General features: G+C 43.3%; 1 protein-coding gene across 1 annotated transcript in view; it reads right to left on the reverse strand.

The window, feature by feature from the left end:
• Window positions 1–4,838: 4,838 nt before the first annotated feature.
• The window catches only part of WNT2 (Wnt family member 2), a 46,560-nt gene continuing 26,036 nt past the window's right edge, over window positions 4,839–25,362 (reverse strand). Inside the window, exon 5 of the mRNA XM_017535075.2 lies at window positions 4,839–6,592. Coding sequence (XP_017390564.1) covers window positions 6,363–6,592 — 230 coding nt within the window. The 3' untranslated portion in view covers window positions 4,839–6,362. The remainder of the gene's footprint in view (window positions 6,593–25,362) is intronic.

Here is a 25,362-nt window from a genome sequence, read left to right on the forward strand (position 1 = left end):
TTCAATTGTTTGTTGCAGAGGTCTGATGTTCTCACTCCTCCACCTTCCCAGGCATACATGTCTTGGGGATTTGGGGTTTTCTGTTTTTGTTTTTCCCACCGAGAGTATTGTGAAACTGAAGAATTCCTAAGAGCTCTGCCTCCAGCTTCTAAAACCACATTACGGTTTCTCTTTGTTATTCTTCTGTCGTTTGTCTGATTCCCCTCAGTTAATACCCATCCTAGAAACCCAGGAGCCTCACACTTGCACCGACTCCAGAGACACACAGTGCGGGCCTCCGGGAACTTCCAGTCAAGTCTTAGCCTTTCTCATTCTGCCTCATGATGCTGAGGGGTTTCACAACTGCCCCTTTTCCTAAAGATTCCTTCCTAGCAAGTCTGATACGTTAATACTGAGAAGCAATCCTATTCAACTAATGTTCCCAATGAGGTGTTCCTAACTGAAAGTGGCTTGCATTTTAATAGAGGGCTTAACCCAAAGTGTTAGACCAGTGGTTCTCAACTGAGAACAATTTCATATAGTGGGTGGGTAGAGACTAGGGATGCTTCCAAACATCCTACACTATATAGGACAGCCCTCTCACAGAAAAAGTTGGAAAATTGGAAAATTTCATTGACAATTTCAGAGCAAAAATACTGGGGGGAGGTATCCTTTGAAAAACATACCTAGACACATGAATCAACACCGCCTCTTTTTATTTTAATTTTTCAAGATATAGGGTCTTGCTATGTCCAGGCTTAGGACACCATTATAGCTTTCTATAGCCTTGAACCCCTGGGCTCAAGTTATCCTCCTACCTGAGCCTCCCAAATAGCTAGAAATATAGGTGTCTGCAATCACGTCCAGGTATTTTTTTTTTTTTTTTTTTGTAAGAGAGAGGGATCTTGCTACTTTGCTCAGGCTGGTCTTAAACTCCTGGCCTTAAATGACCCTCCTGCTTTGGTCTCCCAAAGTGCTAGAATTATAGGCATGAGCCACCACACCAGCTGCTCCCTCTTTTTTAGATCATGCAAGTAGGTGTGAGAGTTTTTAGATGGGTAGGTGGAATCCTAGAGGGATAGGGTGCAGTGTAACCACAGGGCTACAGTGCGGTGCTTGAAATGCAAAACCAGTGCCTTGATTAGCCAGGTCACCCCAAAACATAGCTCATCCAGGAGGAAAAAGTGGGGAGGGTGGCCATCCTTTTCTAGAGGAGAGTTTATTCCCATTTTCTGAGCTTTTACTGCTTGATGGAAATAGCCCATAAACTCAGGATGCTCAGATCTCAGTAACCAGGCAAGGGATGCTGCATATTTCTGATCAAGCAGAGAAAATGCCATTTCAGCCCAGAGTCAGCACTTACAGGGAACTCAATAATTTGAGAAGTTGATGGAGTGAGTTAGCTGCTGGGGAAAGACACCAGATTTATGAACACCGACAAAACATGCTAACATTGAGAGAGGGCAAGCACTTAGATTGGTGCACACAGGAACACACAGGGTAAAATGTGGTGTAATTTCTCCATTTTTAACATAAGTCTTACCCATCAACTCACAAGAATAGCTGTCAGTGATGCAAGTCAATTGCGTTCCCTGAACATCTTTACAAACTTGAAAGATGCCTCTCAATTGAGTTGTTTGAAGTATGGTCCTGAGAAAAGACAAGGGAATCGTTCCCATAACCTGCAGGGACATCTTTTCACTAGAGGGTTTGGCAAGACTACCATGAGTTTAAAATAACAAAGTTAACACTGAAAATCGACTTTATTATGTTTTGATTTCACAGAAAACGTGGACTTGTAAATAACAATAGTTCTTTGCAACAATCTGCGTGACACTTTTATTAGCTTGTGCAAGTGGGAGGTTTGGTTAAACAGAAATCCATGTGAATATCAGGGGGAAGAAAGCTACAGCTGGAACTACTATGATTTAGAAAAATAATAATCATGTTGGGTTTTGCAAACCACCTGTCACCTTGCTGATCCCCAGAAAAATGTAAAGAACATTCTCATGGATGAGTGAAAATTTTCTCTGCCTAGGTAAGAAGAAGGTCAAAAGACGCATGGCTTAGCTGTCAGCTCCCACCAGCAGATTGCTTTTCAGAGGTTCAGTGCAGACCTGACAAAAGCTATTTACCAGCTTTGGAACTGGGGAGGTTTATTTGTTGAGTACAACTCTTGCTCTTAAGATAAGGAAACCCAAGTTGAAGTACAGTAAATAGACACAAAAGAATGGTTCTGGTCCATTGGGCACTGCTCTGAGCCTTTATTTTGAGAGTCGGCAAGAGAGCTGAATGTTTTTCAGCTGAGCGAGACAACAACAGCCCCAGGCCAGCTTTTAATAACCAAGAAGAAAGGACAATACCCTGGCGTGAACAAGCCGGCCAGGAGAGCGCATGCACGGTCATGTTGTCCGCTTCTGAGACAGCCCTGCTTTAGGTCTGTTAGAGTTGACGTGAGCTTCCTTAATAAATTAATATGGCCTAGAAACGTCGATGTGAAACTGGATTTTCTGACTTTAAAGCTACCTTCGCTGAAAAAGAACTGCAATGCCTGATTTTTTTTTCAGACTTTGTAATAATTCTAGTTAAAAAAAATATATAGTTGTGACTGTTTCAAAACATCTGTTGAAATTAATATTGGCTGCCTAAAACAGAGCTACACAATAGGTGTGGGCAATCTGAGCCATGGCCTGGGTCCCTGAGCCTGGCGGGCCTCACGATGGCTCAGGAAGTAGGTGCTGTGTGTGAGGACAGGGAAGTGACAGGAGGAAGAAGGGTGGGGGTTACCAACAAAAGCAGAAGAAGCCACTGTCCCCCTCCCCCCTTTTTTTAAGAGACTTAGTCTCACTCTGTTGCTCAGGCTGGAGTACAGTGGTACAATCTCTGCTCACGGCAACCTCCGCCTCCCGGGCTCACATGATTCTCATGCCTCAGCCTCCTGAGTAGCTGGGATTACAGGTGCCTGTGTTTTTAGTAGAGACAGAGTTTCACCATGTTGGCTAGGCTGATCTCAAACCCCTGACCTCAAGTGATCCACATGCCCCGGCCTCCCAAAATGCTGGGATTACAGGCGTGAACTACTGTGCCCGGCCTGGAAAAAGCCATTACCCTTGATCACCAAGCTTGGCCAGTCACCTGGCAAAAGTCACCAGGTTCTTTCCCTCTCACGTCCCCTCCCATCATCTGGCCCCACCCAGATGCCACAGGATAGATCCCTCTTTTCAGATGTTTATTTCAATCTGGTGACACCTGGTGAAGGGAGACCATATAGCATTCTGGGGTTGCCCTAAGCCTCTTCCGCTTCCATTCTGAGGCATCTGTAGTCCAGTAACTTGCCGGAGCCCTCCATTGTCCCTGAGGGGCACAGAGCCAGAGCTTGGTGTGGTCACGGCACTGGGAACTAGTGTGCTTGAGCTTAAGTCACTTGAGGGGATAAATTGGTCTCATAAGGCAGAGCGTCAACTCTTTCAGGCCATGGAGGGCTACCCAGGATGTTGAAACCGAATGCACATTGACAAAGTATGTTCCAAGAATACAGATAGATATCAGTCAGCACCACACACCAACTTACAGAAGCAAATCTGTTAAAGAAAACAATTTATATGCTCAGTCTCAGAGTCATGTGCAGATTATATCTTTATTGCAGAAAACTCCAGTGAACTAGTCTATGTCTTGTTGCAGGAACTTTTTCATATATTGTAGAAAATTAATAGACATTATCTTGGACCTAGAAAACTTCCACTTATAATAAGGTTTTCATAAGGAGGAAATTTGTAAGGGGATTTCCCAGTTATTTTGTTTCGGCTAGTTTGTGCCATACAGTCCCCTTAAAAGCCTCAGATAATTCAGAGTTACTGAAAATTAGGTTCCTGGACTACTGGTCCTCTACCAAGCTCTAAGGCAAAGGAGCTTAAAATTACCTTCAGTTATTTTCTAATTTTTTTCCCAAATAATAGACATTTCCTTTCAGAAGTAAAAGTGGATAACAATATTTCATTCTCTCATTTTTCCCTCCTCAGTGGCAGGACCCATTGCCACTTGCGATGGTTGCCAGAGTCTCCCTTATGGATTAGGACAATTTACGTAGGTTTCTATGTGGATATGCTTCATCCCTTTGTTACCAGGAGGGATATATCTCAGCATAGAAAGAATGTCAGATCTAAACCTCCCAGGCATAATAATAATAAAAAAAGCAAACACCCCATTGGAAGCTAAAATTATTTAAAATCCACTGAGTTAATTCTGGGAGAAACTAGTTTGATTTAATGGATAAAGTCCTACACTATCTCAAACACTCAGAGTGTGGTCCTATTTGTGATGGAGCACTGGGCAATGGCCGATATGTGCTGATATGGGCACTGATCCCTTTACCTCTCCTGTTCTCAATTTCCCCAAACTGAAGGGAGCTGGGATATCTCCCAAGATCCTTTTCAATTCTAAACACAGCCTGGATTGATGATTTCACAGTTCATCTAGCAGGATGAAGGGCTGGTGGCTGTGGGACCCCCATGAATGTGCCTTTGCACTCTCATGAAGGCATGCACACCAAGCTCCAGTGTAACTGAAGATGAGCAGCTGCACGTGCCTGGCCTCCTTCACACCACGCTCAGAGCAGCTACTGTCTTTCCACTGCTTCCACCTTCTGAATCCATAAAATAAAAGGAAGAAAGGGTCACTTTGGAAAAGTGAGACAATAATTTGGGGGTTTGGGAGCGAGGGAAAGGGGATGAATTCTGTCATTTTTAAGAGGGCTGGAGGCCAATGTCAACTATGACAAAGTACTCCAGTAGGTTGTTTTCCACAAGCCTCAGTTTAAATGACCTAATGCACAGTATGAAAGAATGAGGGAGCATCAACAGTTTGATACCAGATGCATGCAATGAAGTATCCTGTTCCGTCACGCTGTACGGAAGTCATATACAGAATAAGAACCAACGTTTTTAAGACCACTAGAAGTAGCTATTTCACCTTTCTTTCATTTAATATAAAAAATGGTGCAGGCAGCCTCTCCATTTTCCCTGAATGTCATCTTTTGGTTGATGGCAGAAGCCAACGATTATTTGTATACTGATGCTCCCATAATTACAGCTGAGTCCCTTAAATATAGTCTCCAAGTTATGATTTGTTTGCAATATAATATATCAGGGTTACCAACTTTATAAGCAATGCTATGTGTCATTTGCTTTAGGCTACAGTATCACATCATCTTGTAAGAATCAAATAAATACAATTAAATATGACAGGTCTTTAAACTGGGCTTGAAGATGTGATGGGCATTAGCTGACGGTGCACGTGGCTGACTTCTCTCAGACATCTGCTTATTGTCAGGCTGCCCCAGGCATGAGTTAGCTCTAGAAACCTCCCTGTCAGCATTTTAGTTTACCAATCTTGTATACCCAAAATTTTCACCCTTAAAGTCATTTCAGTTGTGAAATTCCATGGGTCACATGCATAACACCAGACAGGAATTTTATTCTCCCTTTTTTTCTTCATCTGTACAGATCCATTTCTAATATTCCATTCACTAAATTATTTTCTACCTTATTCACCCGATCGTTACAGAATATTGCCAGACCATTCATCTTCTTTTTAATTCCCTTCAGGTTCTACGTGAGAAGGAAGTCTCATTCCCTAAAGACTTTTTATATTGAGGGGGCAGTAATGTAAAGCATCCCTTTCTGAGGGTTTTGCTCTTACAAAGATAAAACACACCATAGTATCAAAGGACACATGTCCCCACCTTGTTACATCAGATTTTAATATGGCAATAAATGCCTTAAAAATATACATTTTAAGCTTAAAAATGTATTGAAAGCCATCCTTCTCCAGGTAATCACCAATTACCCCTAGAGGTGGTAGCTGTAAAATCACTTAATCAGACAAAAGTCTTGGTCTTTTCAAAAATTAAAGTGAAGTCTGTGGCAATTGATTCTGCTTTCTTTACTGTACCCATCAGAGAGAAGTATGGAATTTCTTAATTAGGAACATTTGTAGTGGAAAGACATTGAGAAGGCTCCTTTGAGACACTCTTTTTTCTACCTGGCAACTGCTCTAGAACGAAGAAAAGTCGAGGTGGGTGGAGACAGCGGTCTGGGCCCACCACCCTCCCAGTTGAATAGCCTGGCATGCTATTTCCAAAGAGAACTCACCAGGAAGGGAGATGACCCCAGAACGCTGGGAGATGGATAGAATAAGGGTTGGCTTTAGTTGCAGCATGCGGCCCCCTGTCCTGAGGCCCCCAGGGAGGAAGAAGGGACTTCTGTTGAGAAAAGGGCCACATGCCTTAGGAAATATCCCCACAGAGAGAACCCGAAGGTCCAGTGTCCTTGCAGATCCAATGGAGTCCTTGTAGAAGGGAAGGTGGATGGTTACCTCTGCTGGGATCATGTGGGGCTTGTCCAGTCAGCGTTCTTGGGTGCCTTGCATGTGTGCACGTCCAGGGCTTCCAGGCAGTCCTGACAGCGCACGGCACAGCACCAGTGGAACTTACACCCACACTTGATCATCCGGGTGACATGGGAGGTGTCGTAGCCTCTTCCACAGCACATGACTTCACAGCTGTCCATGCCCCGGGAAGTCAGGTTGCACACACGGCCTGCTGTACCCAGGGAGCCTGGAAGACAAGCCAGGGAGTGTTACCAAAAAGGTCTGGGTGGAATACAATATGCCTCCGGAGGAGGAGTCACGAGGTCCATCCTCTAGGACAGAGCCCTGGCCCTCTCTCCCCACAGCCTGGGGCTGTGTTCTGTGGGCCCATGCCGTGTGTGCTAATCCCTCTGTCCCAGCTGCAGGGAGTGCAGTGGTGCTGAGAGGGCCGAGTCCCAGAAGTGTTAACATGAAACCTTGGATTTCCTTGGACAACCTGAATCCAGCTTTCCTACTTCTGAGTTGGATCGACTTTTCAGATTATCCTTACCCAGTCTTGAATTTAAGGATCCTTGACTGAGCAGAGTCAGATCAGAATAAAAGAAGGATCTATCCTGGTTCTCTCTCCCTACCTCGAACCACAATAAGGAAGCAGCAACCATAGTTAGCTGTCTTGAAATTTGTCAGGGCATGGAGCCCTCAAAGGGAGGGAATGCTATCTCCCTAGACCTGCTTATTAGAAAGAGAATAGCACTCTGGTTCTGAAGGGGAGGCGTGGGCATCATTTGTGTGAGGCCCTGAGGAGGGAGAAGGGCCCGCCAGGTTTATCATATTAACTGTCTTCCCTGCTGCAGTCTAGCGGAGCATACAGATGTGTGTGAGGTCCTGGATGAAGCCAGGATTCTACACCTTCAGTAAACAAAACTGGCATAGAAAATCTGCTAGGAATTACCAGTGGAACATCGTCTTAGTTACTCAGGGTGATGTTTGCTAACTGACAATCCATACTTAGGTATTTGTGTCTAAAAAAGAATTTTAAAGATAGAAAGTTTATTCATTTGCTCTACTCTTGGGGGAGCACTCAGAATTCTTTTATAAGTGCATTATCAGACAGCAGAATAAAACGTAGTAGACATTTTGGGAGGGTATGATGGGCTTATCATGATCCTTTCTACTTCCTCCTCCACAGCAACGGGCACCTGGCAGTCGTGTTGTATAACATCTCCCTGCTCGCTGGTGACAAATGATTGGACCAGGGGAAACCACCTGACTCAGGTAAATTCCCTGGAGATTTGTGATTTTGACAGAGATGGTCTTATGCCACTTAAAAACTCAGTTGCTGTTGGCAGCTGTACACCATGGTGAAGTCTGTGGACTCAAGGAGATCCACAGAGAGATAGAAATGAAGCAAATGTACAGTGACAGTGAAGGCAACACATGGAATGAGTATGCTCCTCAGATCCTGAATTATTTTTCTGGTTCTGCTTCCATTTCTCCCTGAGGCCTGGCTTCATTCTAATGTTTGAGTTCCTAGAGACTCTGTATCCTTATAAGAAGCTTCCCCTTGTGGCTTAAATTGTCCCAGTTTCTACTGCTTGCTATCAACAATCCTACCTAATTGACACACCTAGAGAAGCTAAACTCTTACTAAAAAAAAAAAAATTTATATCAGGATGAAAAAGACAGTGACTTAATTCATTTTCAGTTTCTCCATCATTTAACTAGGAATGTCTTCCTCTTGAGAGCTCTGACAACGCCTCGTGACTGTCTCTCTGTTTATCACAGTCCGCTCTGTGTTGGAATTATCTGCAGAAATGTCATTTTGCCCTGCCTGTTCAGGATGACCAGGGAAGCAGCAAGGTTCAAGCAGGGCGCGGGGTCAAGAAGAGAGGATGGGGCAGCGCTTGGTCAGAATGATTGGCAGCGGAGAGCAGGAAGGCTGGCCGGGGAACTTCATGAGGACAGGAAGGATGGCAAAAGGCCGGGGTCAGGGTGGAGGCTGGGTCAGCCAGGGATGGCTCCGAGCATGTATCGTGCTAAAGAAGCATGGGGTGAGAAGAGGCAGCAGCTGAGCTCAGATTCCAGGCAGCCATCAGGACAGTCCTCAGAATTTACTGATTATGCAGAAAGGACTCGTTGCCAAATGCTGCCTCTTTACAGCACACCCATTATTTCATTCAGTAAACATTTCGGGAACACAAACATCTGTAAGACACTGTGCCAGCTACTTGGGGTTTAGGGGACAAGGGAGAGTAAAATAAATAGGACCAAGTTCCTATTCTCAGTGAACCCACTATATGGCACAGAGATAAACATGTAAAGAGATACTTCCACTACTTTGGGTTAATTGTTTCATTTGCTAAGGACCTAATGTAACCCACAGTACAGTCATGTGCAAAGCACCACAGCAAACAGAGCTCAGAGACAGTCAAATGAGGTTATTTAGAACTCCGACAATCAGGGTTCAAATCCTAGATTTGCCATGTATCAACTGCGTTGTCTTGGGCAAGTTACTTAAACTTGTTAAGCTTCAGTTTCCGCCAGTGCAAAACTGGAATAAAAATAGTTCTTTCATCATAGAGCTGTTGGTGAGAACAGAATGAGATAATGTATAAAAGCGCCTGGCATAAAATCAGTGCTCAATAAATGTTAACTATCCATGTATTATCTAGAAAGTGTTTATTGAGTGACTACCATGTGCTAGGCAGAATTCTGGGAACCTGGGATATATCAGAGAACAAAACAAAGATCCTGCCCAGAGGAGCTTATTGTTCTAAGAGCATGAACCAAGCATCTTATAATAGTGATATTTCTTGGTATTGATAGTAATAGTAGCAAATAGGATCAGAAAAGGAGCCATCAACTGCACAGTTTTACAGAGGCGGTAGCATTAGACATAGGTGTAAAGATTTGCTGATTTAAAAAATGGGTTAAACAGCATCCCGGGCAAGAGAGAACCTTCTGGAAAAAATTCTGAGGGCAAGTTCACAAAAGACTGCTGATTCAGGGAGGGTATTAGGAACAATGAGCATAGAAAGGGAGGCTGGAGCAACAGGTTAAAGGGTCTGTTTTTGTTGTTGTTGTTGTTTGAGACAGGGTCTCACTCTGTCACCCAGGCTTGAGGGCAGTGGCACGAACATGGCTCACTGCAGCCTTGACCTCCTGGGCTCCAGGGATTCTCCCACCTCAGCCTCTCAAGTAGCTGGAACTACAGGCGCACACCACCATGTCCGGCTAATTTTTGTATCTTCTATGGAGACAGGGCCTCACCATCTTGTCCAGGCTGGTCTCAAACTCCTGGGCTCAAGTGATCCTCCTTCTTTGACCCCCAAAAGTGCTGGATTTATAGGCATGAGCCACACACCTGGCCTAACGGGTCTTTATGCCATGCCACAGTTTGATTTTTAGTACAAGGTGGGCGGTGGGCCTGTCCAGACCTTTAATTCTGAAAGCTATGTCGTGATGATAAGCCCGGAAGAACGGCTTAGGGCAGGGAGGAGGGCTGCTGGAATAGCCCAGGCAAGAGATACTGAGTGAAGAAACACTCAGGACAAATATGTGATTGGCCGAAGAGAAGGAACCACTAGAACCTGATGACTCATTGAATTAAGGAGTAGAGGGAGTGTCAAGTAGGAAAACTATAAAAATATGTTCATTTGGTGGCACAGCAAGGTGGTCACTGGCGCCCTCGATGAGAGCAGTTTCAGTGATAGAGGTGAGTGTGGTGGAGGAGGGGACAGAGAGTGTGGGTAAAGTTTTCGAGAGGCTTGGTGATGAAGAGGATGAAAGAGAGCAGAGCCAAGAGCGGTGATGAGAGCAAAGGTGGGATTTCATGATTGTTTTAGGTCATCATGTTTTTTGGTGGTATGTTTTACAGCAATAGGTATCTGCGCAAGGTTTTCATTTCCAATTAGGTTTTCATTTACATAAAGCACAAAAATGGGAAAAACTTGTCATTGCTATTACAGTCAAGGAGGTGATTTCCCTTGGGGAATAGAGAAAAAGAACGTGAGAGATGCCTCTGGAATACTGAGCTCCTTCAGGTTCTTGATCTGGGCTCAGGTCATGTGGGTGTGTCCATTTGTGGAAATTCATTGTGCTGTACACATGGGATATGGGTATTTTCTGCATGCGTTTCATATTTCAGTAACAAGAAGGTGGTGGAGGAAGAAGAGAAGGGAAGGGTGGAGGATGAAGAGGAGGAGGAAGAGGGGAAGAAGAAGGGAAAGAGGAAGGGGAGGAGGAAGAAGGGGAAGAGGAAGAGGAGGAGGAAGAAGGGGAAGAGGAAGAGGAGGAAGAGAAGAGGAAGAGGAGAAAGAGGACAAAAGGGAGGAGGGGAAGGAGGAGAAAGAAGAGAAAGGAGGAGAGGGAGGAAGATAAGGAGGAGGCGGTGGTGGCACGTGCCAAGGCCAGGAAATGAGCAAAGCTCTGCAGTGTGTGAGGAGCAGGAAAGTGGTTCCCCATGGCTGGAATACGATACTCAAAGGGGAGAGGGTCAGGAGATGAGTTCGGAGTGGTGAGGCGAAGCCGCATTGCGAATGGTCTAGGGGTTTAAACTCAAACTTGAACTAAAGCCAACAGGGCTTTCACACAAAAGGGCAACCTGTTCCAATTTGTGTTTCAGAAGGATCTCCATGGGTGTGGGGCTGGAATGAAGTGGAGGGGGCTGGAGTGAGGACAAGGAGACAAGTTAGAGACCAATACGGACTCTGGGCGGGACACGAGTGGCCTGGATTAAGACAGTGCTGGTGGGAATTGGAGCAGTCACTGAAGTCGAGAGAAGGTGAGGAGGCAGGAGCTATGGGACATGGTGACTGGGTGGAGATTGGGGGGAGGATGAGAAAAGTCAAAGGGGTTTCTCAGGTTCTGGCCCGAGTGACTACTGGTGCTGTTAATTCCCTGACATGGGGGACGCTTGGTTAGGGTCCCCTTAGAGAAAAGATGAGTTTAGTTTTCAACATGTTGAGTTTGCTGTGACTGTGGGTCATTCAGGTAGAAATGTTTGCTGAAAATAACTCCCTGGGACTCAGGAGAGAGGTGGGGATGAAGACTCAGGTTTAGAAATCTTTGTACAGCGGTGGTAAGTGAAGCTATGGGTGTGAATGAGACCCCCCAGTGGGTGTGAAAAGTACTCTCACTTGGCCTCCCAGAAGTGACTCTCCATTTTTACTTTTTTGTTGCTGTTCACATGCCCTGAGCACCAGTAAACATTCTTCCCTTCCACTAACCTGCGTTTATCAAAATGGGAATACAGTGCCATGCATTAGAATTCTTTATCTGCTCTAGGGCTTTGGGCTTAAGGGGGCTAGAATATGGAGAAGTGTCTTGTTTCTGATTCAGGCTGTCAGCCTTTCACTGAAATCGAACTCGGTGGTCCTTCTTTCCTGAGTGGCTTATAGTCTAGCGAGGTTTGAACTTGTGGTCTGACTCAACCTTCTGTAATGGTCATGGAGTTTTTTGTCCCCCAGATGCAGAAAACTGAACCAGACTGTCTGAACAGAAGGATTGCTCAGTGAAGTGACCAACAGCATCAGAACTCACAGAGAGGAGCAGACAAAGCTATGACCATTGACATAGTCAGAAGTGGTTTCAGTAAAGGAAACAAAGACTCTCGCAATGAAATGTCTCAGTAGTTCAATGCTCAGTTACAAAATGCTGGAAAACACAAACTGAACATGCCACTCCTCAAACAGGGCATAATGAGGGCCCAGAAGACAGAAAATGAGAGAGGGTTTTTGTAGATTGAGAGCCACCGATGAGAGAACAGCAGTGAGGTCACAGCCTGGAGCTGTGACGAGCCGCCCTGAGGCATCGGGGCACCAGGGAATGGGCCATCAGGGCAGGGAAGAGCGGTCCCTGCAGCTGGAAGGGAGGATGACACCTAGCAGTGGAGGACAAATTGGCCCTGTTTTGGGGTTTGGATCTAATTAGATCTAATAACAGGCTGCAGGGCAGAAGGGCATCTTTGACACTTACTGTCATTTTAGCAGAACATAGAGTCATTTCATCAAAGCTCTGAAAAGAGCATTTCCAGAGTGTAGAATCTAAACAATATTGCTGGCATTACTTTCCCTTAATGAATTATAATAAAGACTCATTATCATCAATAGCAGTAGGGCCATACTGTTCCATTGGTCTTTCCTAAACAGAAAGCTTCACCATTATGTTTCCCATAAAATATAGAATCAGAAGTATATGTTAGAGTGTGTGTGTGTGTGTGTGTGTGTGTGTGTGTGTGTGTGTGTTTTAATGAAAAGGAGCCACTGAATTTTATCATCTGCCTATTTGTTTAGTTCTAAATATTTGGGACACATACTTGTAGATCTTTTTTCTCAAATAATATACAAACTGGTTAACTGAGTCACTCACCCTTGCTTGGGCCACAATAGGAACCACTGGGAAACAAACCCAGCTATATCTATCAGCCTTAATCCCATAAGGGTAAGTTTTCACATTTTCAAAGCTGAATGGAGTGAAAGTTCATCCATCCTTTCCTTTCTTTTTTTTTTTCCCCCTCTTCTTCTTTCTTCCTTTCCTTCTACCTTCTTTTTACTCTCTTTCTTTTCCTTCTGTTCACAACTGGAGCCCATATTTATGGAGCACTTCTGTGAGCTAGGCCCATGCTAAGCATTTTACCTGCATTATCTAATTTAATTCTCATAAGCTTATAAAGAAGGTACTGGTATTATCACCTTTTTGGAAATGAGGAAATGGAGATTCAGGGAGATTAAGTAACTTGCCCGAGATCTCACAGCCAGCTGGTGGCAAGGACAGGATTTGCAAACAGGCTTGCCTGACTCCAGAGCTCAGGCGCTTAAATGCTGTGACATTCTGCCTCTTTGCTGATGCCCCTACCAAGTACCAAAAACCAGCCTCCTTTATAACAGGATGTGACCAGCATGCTGGCATCTTGCCTGCACTCTCTTCTAATTGTTTTATCAAATGAATAACTTGCAAAGGTCCTGACATGTAACTTTTTGGGGAGAGAGCCTTTTTCTCCAGCTCATGATATGATATAGACAATTAAAATACATAAAGTTATGTGAGAAACTAAAAAAAGGGCTGGTTAATGTGGTGTTAGTTGTTCATGCTGCGTTTTTGCTATATTGATAGTCCATTGGATTTCTGTAACCTTTTGGAGAACTGAGAATAACTTGTTTGCAATGCCAGGATGCATGTCTCCAAAACATGTGAGCCCTCAAGGTGGTTTTAATGTCTGTCACAGATGTGGCCAAGGCCAAGGACATTAGGAAGAGCCCTCTTCAAGTAGAACCTTCTGTTTCAGGGAAGCCAATAGCATCAATTTATATCTCATCAAGAATATAATACTCAGGCTGATCATCTACCTAACTCTTCATACTTCATTTGAAGATTCTCTGAGCCATTTCCAACAGCCATCTTGATCTTTACAGGACGAATATTTGTACCACACTGTATCTACAAAACATGTGTGGCTGGCTCTTAAAAATACTCCAAAAGAGACATTCAAAAAATATTCTCAACTACGGGTCCTCTCATTAGAGCCTCCCAAATTGATACTTTAAAGGGTAAACATATATTTGGATGCTTCACATTTAACATGTTTGTTCCACAAAATCATTCATATTCCTTTATAACGTTGTTTCTTATTGATTTATGTAGTTCACATAAGAGGAAAGTGACAGGTCGGAAACTCATTTTCTGACTTTCTTTTGCTTTATGTTTGTTAAGTGTGCCCAAGATGTGTGTCCTGCCTAGATTCAGAGCCCAACCCCCAGACACAGAAGGTTACACACTCAGACTTGAAACTTCTTGTCATCTTTATACCAAACAATGGTCAGATCATCTTCCTAAACCCAGTGTCTATCAGATCCAGGCAGCATCGTTAAGGTTTGTCAATGTCTGTGCTGTGGGAAGGAGCTGCTTCCAGCCAGATGGACTTTTGCTTCCCCATATGTGTTGTCCTCATATCCTGACTCGCACAAGAGCTCACAAATTCATGAGATTTTAAAAAGAACAAAGAAGTGGAGTTTCTAAATCATATAAGTTTGGGACCATGTAACACTTTTTGTGGGGCAATATCGAGGGAACTTTACAGAATTGAGCATCCCATCTCCAGAGCTATAAAATTAATAATGGAGTCAGGGATCCCAGTGTAAAAACATTTCTGTCTCCACTAACATGCATCTTGCTGACAGCAGAGGAGGAACAGAGGAGCTTTTGCTAATAGTTCCCAGACCCATACCTCTGGGACCTGGAGGAAGGGCTCCCTTCTTTCTCTCCCTCTCTCTCTCTTTCTCTCCTGACTCTCTCCTCTCTGCCTCTCTCTATCTCTCCCTCTCCTCCTAACCCCTTCTCTCCCCAGCCCCCTCTCTGGATAGGCCTGTGTCTGGAAATTCCTGCTACTCCAGGCTGACAGAGGCCCATATGTTGACTATTAGGGCATAAAGCAAGATTCACTTAAGCCTGCCATCCAATAGGCTGTTTCTCCTCTGGTTGACTTACATGTTGTCCTTAATGACACAGATTTATTGAGGGAACAAAAGTATGTTAAAGAGCAAATGTTAGAGACCGCACATTCATCTACTGGCCAGGCTCACCCCTTCCTCACATTAGGACTGCGCAGCTTAAGTTACTTACGAAAGACAGTATCTTCACTGATCTCAGTTGATTTAATTTAGTGTTTTCATAAGCTGGAAAAGTTTGACTGGTACAGGAAAGCATGCCCCATTAAATTAGCAAATCTTATAATGGAATTAAAGTTGTTGCGGGCAGACTCTGTGAGGCTTTCCGTATCTGGCACTGCATAGCCTACTCAAAGCTATTTCCCACTGTCCTCCTCCTGTACCTGTTAACCAGGGCATCTCTTCACGATTCCACTGAGGTGACTTTCTGATGTCACCGTCATGTAGACTGTTTCCCCATAAGAGTTACTCTTGGCCAGGCGTGGTGGCTCACACCTGTAATTCTAGCACCTTGGGAGCCCAAGGCAGGTGGATCATGAGGTCAAGAGATCAAGACCATCCTGGCCAACATGGTGAAATCCTGTCTCTACTAAAAATACGAAAATTAGCTGGGCATGGTGGTGTGTGCCTGTAGTACCAGCTATCTGGGAGGCTGAGGCAGGAGAACTGCTTGAACCCAGGGGGCGGAGGTTGTAGTGAGCTGAGATCGTGCCACTGCACTCCAGCCTGGCGACAGAGCAAGTCTCCGTCTCAAAAAAGAAGTTACTCTTATCTGCTGCATTGGCCTTTCCTGTAACTCCTTACCTCAGAAGTCTTCCCATCCTTCAAATCCAGGCCTACCTCAACATTTTCTGTGGAGCACTCCTGGTCCCCAAGCCCAGCTGACTTCCTTCATAAGGTCTGCAATGCACGTCATGCCACAGGGTTCATGCACTGTTTAGAAATATTTGAGCATTTCTCGTGCATCTTGTCTCCCCAGGGACAGGGGTTGGGTCTTAGCTTTCTTCTATATACTGTGTAGTGCTCAGGTGGTCAACACATATGTGCTGATTTATTAAATATTACATTAAAAACAGTGTCTTAAAAATTTAGATGAAGGCCAGGCATGGTGGCTCGTGCTTGTAATCCCAGCACTTTGGGAGGCCAAGGTGAGCGGGTCACTTGAGGTCAGGAGTTTGAGACCAGGCTGGCCAACATGGTGAAACCTCATCTCTACTAAAAATACAAAAATGAGCCGGGAGTGGTGGGTGCCTGTCTGTAATCCCAGCTACTGGGAAGCTGAGGCAGGAGAATCATTTGCACACAGAAGGCAGAGGTTGCAATGAGCCAAGATTGCATTAATGCACTCCAGCCTAGGTGACACAGCCAGACTCTGTCTCCAGAAAAAAAAAAAAATTAAGCTTAGCCTTCTTTTTGCCCATTGAGGGCACATTTCTCAGGGACTGGTCACCCAGTCTTCAGGCACCATGGTGGCAGCAGACCAGCTAAACTTTGGCTCTATTCAAATGATCTTGTTTAGTATATAGAAAACACATACAAAAAAAGTGGCACATTTTTAAATGACAGAAATTAAAAATGACAACTTAAGGGAGTTTGCAGTATCAATTTATGGTTCTGTTATTGCAAACTTAATTAAACTTAATTAGTAATTTATTCACTTACTGAATCAAAGAAACCTTAGAAAGTGCTAGATGAAACAACCATTTCTTAAGAGACCCAGAGAAGTGAATTTGCCCATTAGTCCACTTGGTGATCAGTAGAAATAGTAATATGTAGCAATCTGTAGCACCAAAGCCTCCTTATAGATCATGCAGGGCTCCTCCCTAATAATATGAAATTTGCATATCTTTAAAAAAGAGATTTAACAGTACAAAATAGTGTCATGGGGAAAGCTTAAATGAAGAGAGCAAATTTTTTACTTTGAGGTGTTTTAACATCATCCCTTTGTTTGCAACACACTGATATGGTAATTTGAAATGAGTGCTTTCTATTTCCAAAAATAAAATAAAAGGATATCTGTTTGGTAAAGTATTTGTCAGTAGTTCAAACTATATCAAGGAATTAGAATTAAGAAAATGAACATTTTTTTCTAAAAGTTTCTTTTTTTAGAAAAAAAATCTTTTTTTGAGTATTCATAATTCAATCTGATACCATTGTCAATTAATTCAAATAGGGTGCATTTTAGTGTATCCTAAAAATATAGTAATTCTATTAAGTTCATATTTTGAAAAATAACACAGATTTATAGATTATGCCTACAACATCAAAGAGCACTGGATGTGAAAAGTATTTTTGCTATGTTAATACCAGAAGTAGGAACTACCCAGGGATGCCAATGATAGTAATGAATGAAAAATGCCCCTCCAAGAGTAAAAGAACTGAGTATCTGCTGCCAGTTAAAAGCAATAGATATAGTCTGCTGATGCATTTGTTCACGTGAGACTTTTTATCTCCAGGGAAATAGCCAGGCAAGCAACATCTTAAGCTCTGTAAATGCTTCACAAATGCACTTGAATATGAGGAAAAATTCCACTAAACATGTAAGCTTAAATGGGAATTTCCATAGGCTGTGTATTAAAAGGTATCAGTGATGGGTGGAGACGTGCTTAGTAATTCCTTTCAAAGGAACCAAGCTATCTTTAAGCTATGAAGCAGCAGCAACACACTTAAGAATGCAGCTCATCTAATGAAACTATTTTATGTTGTTCATAATCTGTCATTCAATTCAGTGCAACAATATTTGTGTGCTAGGAGTTGGGGAACTAGTGAGCAAGGTAGATACAGTTCCTGCCGTCATAGGATCCTCAGTGGACTCCAATGGTAGGAGCAGGTCACAAGTCCATGTTTATACAAATACACTATACACACTGTGGCACGTGCTATGAACGAAAGAACATAGCTCTGTTTGGACCTAGGGCGTGGCAGTGAGGATGGAGAAGCAGACAGGTTCTTGACACATTTAAGAGGTCCCAGTGGTACCCGAGATGATGGAGGTGGGAAGGAAAGAGTGTAAGGAATGACTGGCAGGTTGATACTTGACCACAGAAGTGGGTGGCAGTACCATTTTCTGAGATGAAGAGGGCTGGGGGAAAACAAGTTTCAGGGGACAGGGCAAATAAGGAGTCCAGTTTCTAGCAGAAGCAGGTTGATACAACTGTGTGACATCTGGGTGAAGCTGTCAAGCAGGGAATTGGATACAGGATGGTGCTACAGAAGGCAGATAAGGACAGGGACAACATTTAAAGCCATAGAAATGGAGAGACCAAACCAGTGAGAAAGTTCAGAGAGAGCAAAGAGGGTTCAGATAGCCTAGAAGATCTTCAAAATGTGGAGAAGGAGAAACTAGCAACCGAAATAGAAAAGGACCAGTTATTGGAGCAGGAGGAAAAGCAGGAGAGTGAGGTGTTGTAGAAGTCAAGGAAATAAGAGTGTTTTGGGAAGGAGGGAAAGGCTAATTTTACCATATGCCACGAAAGAGTTTGAAAAGAGGCCTCGATGGGCAGTAATTAATACTAATTATACAGCATAATCATTAACTACCCATGAAAATGGTGACTGATAAGTTTCAGTGAAACATTGCTTTCTACAATTCTCTTCTGGTCTAGCTATCTTAACACATTTTAGATATCAATTCATGAATTTCTATGTCTCAAAGCGGAAAGAGATGAATAACTTATTCTTTACCTTGTCAAAATGACATATATAAGATAAAACGTTGTAACAGAGCAATGCAACAAGGACTGAAACCTAAACAAAACCAATCTCCTGTCCCAGTGAGAGGGTTCCCGCACTTAGCCTGTGTCCCTTTTCCTGGATACTGCTTCAAGGACCATGAAGTCGATGAAGCCACAAGGGTAAGAACTGAGTCTGTTTTCCTCAACCCTGCATTCCCAGTGATTATATGAGCATCTGGCACATGGGAGGATGTCCATGAATATTTATGCAGTGAAGAAATGAGGGACATAAGGTGTACCGGTTAGAACTTCGCATATTAGTATCTAAGTCAGACCCATGCATTGCTATTGGCTAACATATTTTTAATCATGTTTAATCATTAAAAAGATGTTCCCTTTTTAAAATTCAGCTGGTGGGACACAATCCCGGAATTTGTGAGCTTCTGCAATGCAGGCCACACTACTGGGCATGAGAGAACACCAGTTTCTGAAAACCATGATTAGGATTGTGTTCCCATGGGTTCTGAGTTCTGTTTGCCAAATATGATTTATGTGGAGAAAAAAGTGATACCTCAACGCTTACACCATTCACAGCCTGGAGTTGTCAGCCAGGCTTTTGGGTTTTCCAAAGGCAACAAGCTAAACAACATTGAGCTCCATGTGTTTCTTGAACTTGACTGGAGAAGACGTGGAGGGTTGCTTGTTTCCTGCGGTTGGAGAGGAGACCTCAGGGTGACCTCTGGTCCAGGTGGGGGTTCTGACATCATAACCAGTGAAAGTGGCCTGTGATTAGGTGCAGACACATTCTCTGGAGAGGAGGGCAGCAGCATTCCTCCGTTAGAGATGAACCTATCTATAACTTAAGGGCTTCTTTGATTTACAGATGCCTGAAGCAATAACCAGAGTAGATAACCACAGAGCCACCAGGATACTCATCCCAGAAAGTCCGGCTTCCAAGATTTAGCCTGCAGTTTGGCCTGCAAAATGTCACATGCACAACATCACACAGTTGTACATACTCTTCAGATCTGAGCTGCATGAGGGAGTGATTATAGTTGAACCTTAGAGCACTCACTTTCTTCAACTGAAGACTAGAGGAGAATGTCTTTTGCTGTTTTTCTTGCCATAATAATATCTTCCTTAATTGGTTTTTAAGGTTACTATTTCTTAGGAGCAATCAAAGACATTTACACTTTGGAAAATTTGAGCGGCTTGTAATTGAAAAGAGTTTCAAGGCAACCTGACCAAAACGTGGGTGAAGCTTGATTCTGATTACTTTTGACCTCCCTTTTTTGTGGGCATCTCACCCCATAAAGTTTCCATTTCCTCATGCTGCCTCTTCATCACATAGAACCTACCCCCAACCACACACACACACACACACACACACACACACACACACACACACACCAGGAGGTTAAGTGGCAGTGAAAAAGGTATGGATTTTTGTTTTTATTTTTTTATTCCTACTTACAGATCATGCCATCTTGGGCAAGTTAAGTAACTTTTTGGAACCTCACTTTCCTTCTTTATAAATGGAGGTAATTGCCTTGAAGAGTCAGAGAATATGCACATAGGTGTGTAGTGCAGGGCCTGACTTGCAGTAGGAACTCAATAAATGTTCCCATCACCTGTCTCCAGCTAGGTTTGTCCCCATCCAGGAGTAACCTGGGGTCTCAACTCTGCAATTTTTCTCGTCAAAGTTCGCTAGCCTGATTATGTCAGGACTTCTCTAGAGGCTGACTTGGTAACTGTTGTCAGTGAAAGCTTTGATGGCTGAAATAATTTTGTTTATTTGGAATCAAAGAGGGTTCCTGAGGATGCAGGGCCTGAAAGTGAAAGAATGACTCTCTTATACTAGACATGGTGGGAAATGTTTTTTGGGGTGATATTCATCTAGAGTTCCTCAAATGAGGAAATATTTTTTCCTTAGCAAGAAATCAGGTACTCAAAAAAAAAAAAAGATATGTTTTCCTGAATTCCTGAATTTTTTCTTGCCTAATACTTAGGGAAAATTAGGAATTATTAGGAAAAAAATTAGGAATCACAGGCTACCTAAATCATTGACTTTTTCAAACTTTGATGTGTGTAAGTTTGTAAAGATTGCTTGCAGAGGGAGTGCTCGTGGTCCTAGCCCTCAGGAGGCTGAGGTGGGAGGATCACTTGAGCTCAGGAGTTGGAGCCTGCAGTGAGCCACAATGGTGCCACTGCACTCCAGTCTGGGCAACAGAGCAATGATAAAATATTAAAATGATGAAAAAAGAAAAACTTATAGAATTTCAGGAACAGCTCCCTGAGATACTGGTTCAATAGGTTTCTGAAGAGCCACTTTCTTTGGAAAAAAGTGGACTAAACCTGTACACTACATCAATTGCACAAACCTAACTGATAAAAATGAGCCAGCTCCCATCAGTCAACAAGCTACCTTGTACAGAAAGCAGTTACTAACCAGCAGGAGTAAGCCAGTCAGTTCCAAATACTGATTCCCTAATAATATTCAATCTGCTCACCACTATTGCTTCCCCAGTGCCGGCAAGTAGAAGGTGCCCATTAAGTTGAATATTAAGTGTGCATGATTTAAAAACAAAAGCAATGATTGAAAGCAAAGAAAAGAGCAAAACCGAACAAAATAACCACCACAAAGCAGAGCAAGCAGTATGCGATGCAATGTCAGGAAGGGTTAACCCCAATTTTAAAAGAGAAAATGAAAAACAAGAAATTCTATATTAATTACTTGATTTAAATTTGACTGTAAACTTTTGACTTGTTTTGGAGTCTGGCTACCCCAGGATGACAGCCCATTTTGAACATGTGAGAGTTCCATTTACCAGAAAACAGGCCTTTCCTAATGCAGTGGGATTTCAGCTCGGTGGGGAGGGCGACCCTCAGTGGTGTGCTTGCTCAATTTTGTGTGTGTGCTGGGTGGCTCTTCAGTGCAGACTGAGAAGATGACACACTGACCCAATACTGTCATTTCGAGAAGAGAGAGACTCCCAGATCCCACTTGAGTTAAAGGCAGAAAGCCCCCTTCTTACAGTTCTCAGATTCTCTGTTACACCCCCTGCCTCCACTAACAGAGGTTAGAGGCCATTCCAGGATGCCTGTGTTCTCTTCTGCACCTGTTGTGACTGACTTGCTAGAGCACATGCTACAGAAGTTTCTAGTGGAAAATGGCCAGCATAAAGCCTCAACTTTATTTAGTTTTTATTTTTTAGAGATGGGATCTCGCTATGTTACCCAGGCTGGTTTTGAACTCCTGGCCTCAAGTGATCCTCTCAGCTTGGCCTCCCAAGGTGCTGGGATTATAGGTGTGAGCCACCATGCCTGGTCAAGACTCATGTTTAAAAGGCCATTGGTCACATAACCAAGAGCAAGGCCCTCAGTGGCCATATGTGTGGAAGCAGGTTTTATCAGATAAAATTTGCATCTCATACATGTGGCTATCTGCACATGACTCCTAATATATACAATGAAAAAATATTTTAACAATCTGGACTTGTGCTTACATAATATTGAATATCCTAAATCATATTTTTACTAAAATAATCATCTGATGGTCAACAGCATTAAAAATAAATATTGCAAGGTTTGCATTGACAACTTTGGTATTTTCTTAGGCTCAGCCAAAAACTACATTAACTAAGTACAGTTCAAATAATTTATAAGTAATCTAGGAATCTTACTTGAAATCTGATCCAATACATTGGAACTGACAACTTAAAAAAAAAAAAAAAAAGAATAGGGTAGATCTTGGTTAATCAACACTAACTGAGAACCAATTTCATATCTTTTAAAGTCAGATAAGCTAAAATTTGTCTCAGAAGAGAGGTAAATTAATAGAGAAAATAAGTTACATAGCTTCCTTCAGAAAGCTAGCACCTGCGGCTATGTGCTTTGTACCTGGTGCAGCAAGAGGTGGAGTGAAATGGTTGTTGAAAAGACAGCCACAGCCAGGCACGGTGGCTCATGCCTGTAATCCCAGCACTTTGAGAGGCTGAAGTGGATCACTTGAGGTCAGGAGTTCGAGACCAGCCTGGCCAACATGGTGAAAACCCGTCTCTACTAAAAATACAAAAATTAGCTAGGTGTGGTAGCTCATGCCTGTAATCCCAGCTACTCGGGAGGGTGAGGCAGGAGAATTGCTTGAACCTGGAGGCTAAGGTTGCAGTGAGCTAAGATTGTGCCACTACACTCAAGCCTTGGTGACATAGCAAGACTCTGAGAAAAGAAAGAAAGAGAGAAAGAAAGAGAAAAAAGAAAAGAAAGAGAAAGAAAGAAAAAAGAGTGAGGGAGGGAAGAAAGGAAAGAGAAGGAAGGAGAGAGAAGGAAGGAAAGGAAAGAAGGAAGGAAGGAAAGAAAGAGAGGGAAGGAAAAGAAAAGAGAGAAAATACAGCCAGGCTCAGGTTTAAGTCTCTGCTCTGCTTCTTACTGGCCACAAATGGTTGGGAAAAATCTTTAACCCTCAGAGCTTCAGTTTCTTCCCATAAAATAATAACACACTCACCTGATAGACTTTGTTTGAGAATCAATGAGAGAAGGTAGCTGCAGCCCTGGCATGTGATGGGTACTACAAGTATAGTTACTATTTAGGATTAAGAAACAGAATTTCTTTCTAATACAAAGAGTAGAAAAAGCAGAGTACACAAGAATAACTGAGTAACTTGAAGACACAGCAGGGATTAGATTCCGAATCACCTCTGTGGGGTAAAAGAAATATATGGTCTATATTTCACTGACAATAAATGTCATGCCTGTTACACATAAGGCAGTACATATTCTTCAGGTATACCAGCTTGCTTCCCTGTGCAAACTTCTTCAATCCAAAGAACCAGAAAAGATGTGCTGGGGAAGAGGTTCCTCTTATATTTGAAATAAGACTTTTTTCCCCCCAAGGCCTTTCCACATATGTGTCCTAGGAGGCAGGCAGGCGCAAGTGTGTAATAACAGGGTCAAAGCACAGGCCAAGGTGTCAGACATCCACCCACTTCTACCAGTGAGATCGTGAGTGGGTCACTCACTTTTCTTATCTGTACAATGGAGAAGATGATATCTAGGGTTGCTTATCTGACTTAAAAAATAAGACACGAATGTGGATCTTGGTTGGCGTTGGTCATCCAGGAGCAACCTTCTTATTCTTTTTATTTATTTATTCATTTATTTTTGATCAGTTACAAATTTCAATGCATTGATGTCATCAGGCTGCTGTAAGGATCCTTCTGGAAGGATAAAATAAGACCAAATGTGCAAGAATCTCAGCCCAGTACCCAGCGCACAGAAGTCAATGCATAGGACTTCAATGGTCAAGACAGCAGCATCTCCATGCTCGGTGTGAGGAGGCTGAGGTTAAACAGCTAGTGACTGGCAGAGGGGGGTCAGACCCTTGAACAATCCTGTATCTAAGCACAGGTTTCATGGTGATTCAGCTATAACTTTGGCCTGACAGGTAGGATGACTTGTTAGAGGTCCCAAAACATGTCAGGAATGCAGTGGGGCACAGCATCTGGTCCTCTGCTCAGTTGTCATTAATCCCTGGATTGCATGTAGCAACCTGCTCAAATGCTGCAGAGCACTAGCTCATCAAACCATGAAGGCAATTCAACCACTCGGCCAAAAAAAGAAAAAAGGCTTTGGCCTCCTTATGACATTCTCTGGTAACCTTGCCTCTTGGTCAATCAGATTGACAGCTGGCTGCCATCTACACTGTTTTATGGGTGCCTCTGCAATTATTCTGAAATTAAAAAAAAAAAAAAAAAAAAAACCTCAGACTCTAAATTAGAGGACTTTTATTTTTTCTGATAATGAATTTCTTTGCTTTCTACCAAGTCTCAGAAATTGACTTGGGCTGTGGACTCCTACCCCCTCCTATGAACTTAGACTTATACTCATTCTTATTTTGCACTAGAATCTTTACAAAGAATGAGCTAAACCTGGAGTTCAGGGTTGATCAGGAGGAGTGAGGGGTGGAGCATGAGCGTATGTAAGCCAGATAGGTGGAACAGCTGCGGTGTTGAAGCTGACAGAGCTGTTCTTTGAGGGATAGAGAAGGTACTGTCTGGAAGGGAATGGTGTGGCTTTAATAAATGAAGGGCCTCAGACACAGCCTTTATTATACACTGTCCACCTACAGCCAAGAGGGTGAGGAGAAATGCTTGCTTTTTATCTTTGGCAAATTCTAAGCATATTGAAAAGAGCAGGAAAGGTGAAGTAGGGCAGATTTCAGAAGAGTACATTTAAAGCCCTGGGACCATGTTCCATAGTCACAGAGGTGGGATTTAATGTATCCTGCTCTCAGCTTCAGGATCATATGAGAAATGTTGGGCTGCTCTCCCTAGTGTACATAGTCTACTAGTTAGAAATCTGCCCAAGCTGAAGAATTTTGCTAATCTGAGTATCTTGATGTTTTGCCCCAGACATTGTTGAGTTTCCATTTCTCCAGAATCTGTACACTGTCAACCCATTTCTCCAGTTGCTTAGGAGAGCTCTCTGTGCAGTTTCGTTTTGCTTCTTTTCTTTCTTTCCCCTTCCTTCCTTCCTTCCATCCTCTCTCCCTCCCTCCCTCCTTCTCTCTCTCTCTCTCTCTCTCTCTCTCTCTCTCTCTCTCTTTCTTGCTCAAATTGTCACCCAGGCTAAAGTGCAGTGGTATGCTCTCTGCTCACTGCTACCTCTGTCTCCTGGGCTCAAGCGATCCTCCCACCTCAGCCTCCTGAGTAGCTGGGACCACAGATGTGCACCACCATGCCCAGCTAATTTTTTGTATTTTTGGTGGAGTCAGGGTTTCACCATGTTGCCCAGGCTTTTCCTGAACTCCTGAGCCCAAGCAGTCTGCCCACCTTGGCCTCCCAAAATGCTGGGATTCCAGGTGTGAGCTGCCAGGCCCAGCCCTGTGCAGTTTCAATAAG

The sequence above is a fragment of the Cebus imitator genome, unplaced genomic scaffold, assembly GCF_001604975.1.
Source record: "Cebus imitator isolate Cc_AM_T3 unplaced genomic scaffold, Cebus_imitator-1.0 Scaffold90, whole genome shotgun sequence".
Taxonomy (NCBI): Eukaryota; Metazoa; Chordata; class Mammalia; order Primates; family Cebidae; genus Cebus; species Cebus imitator.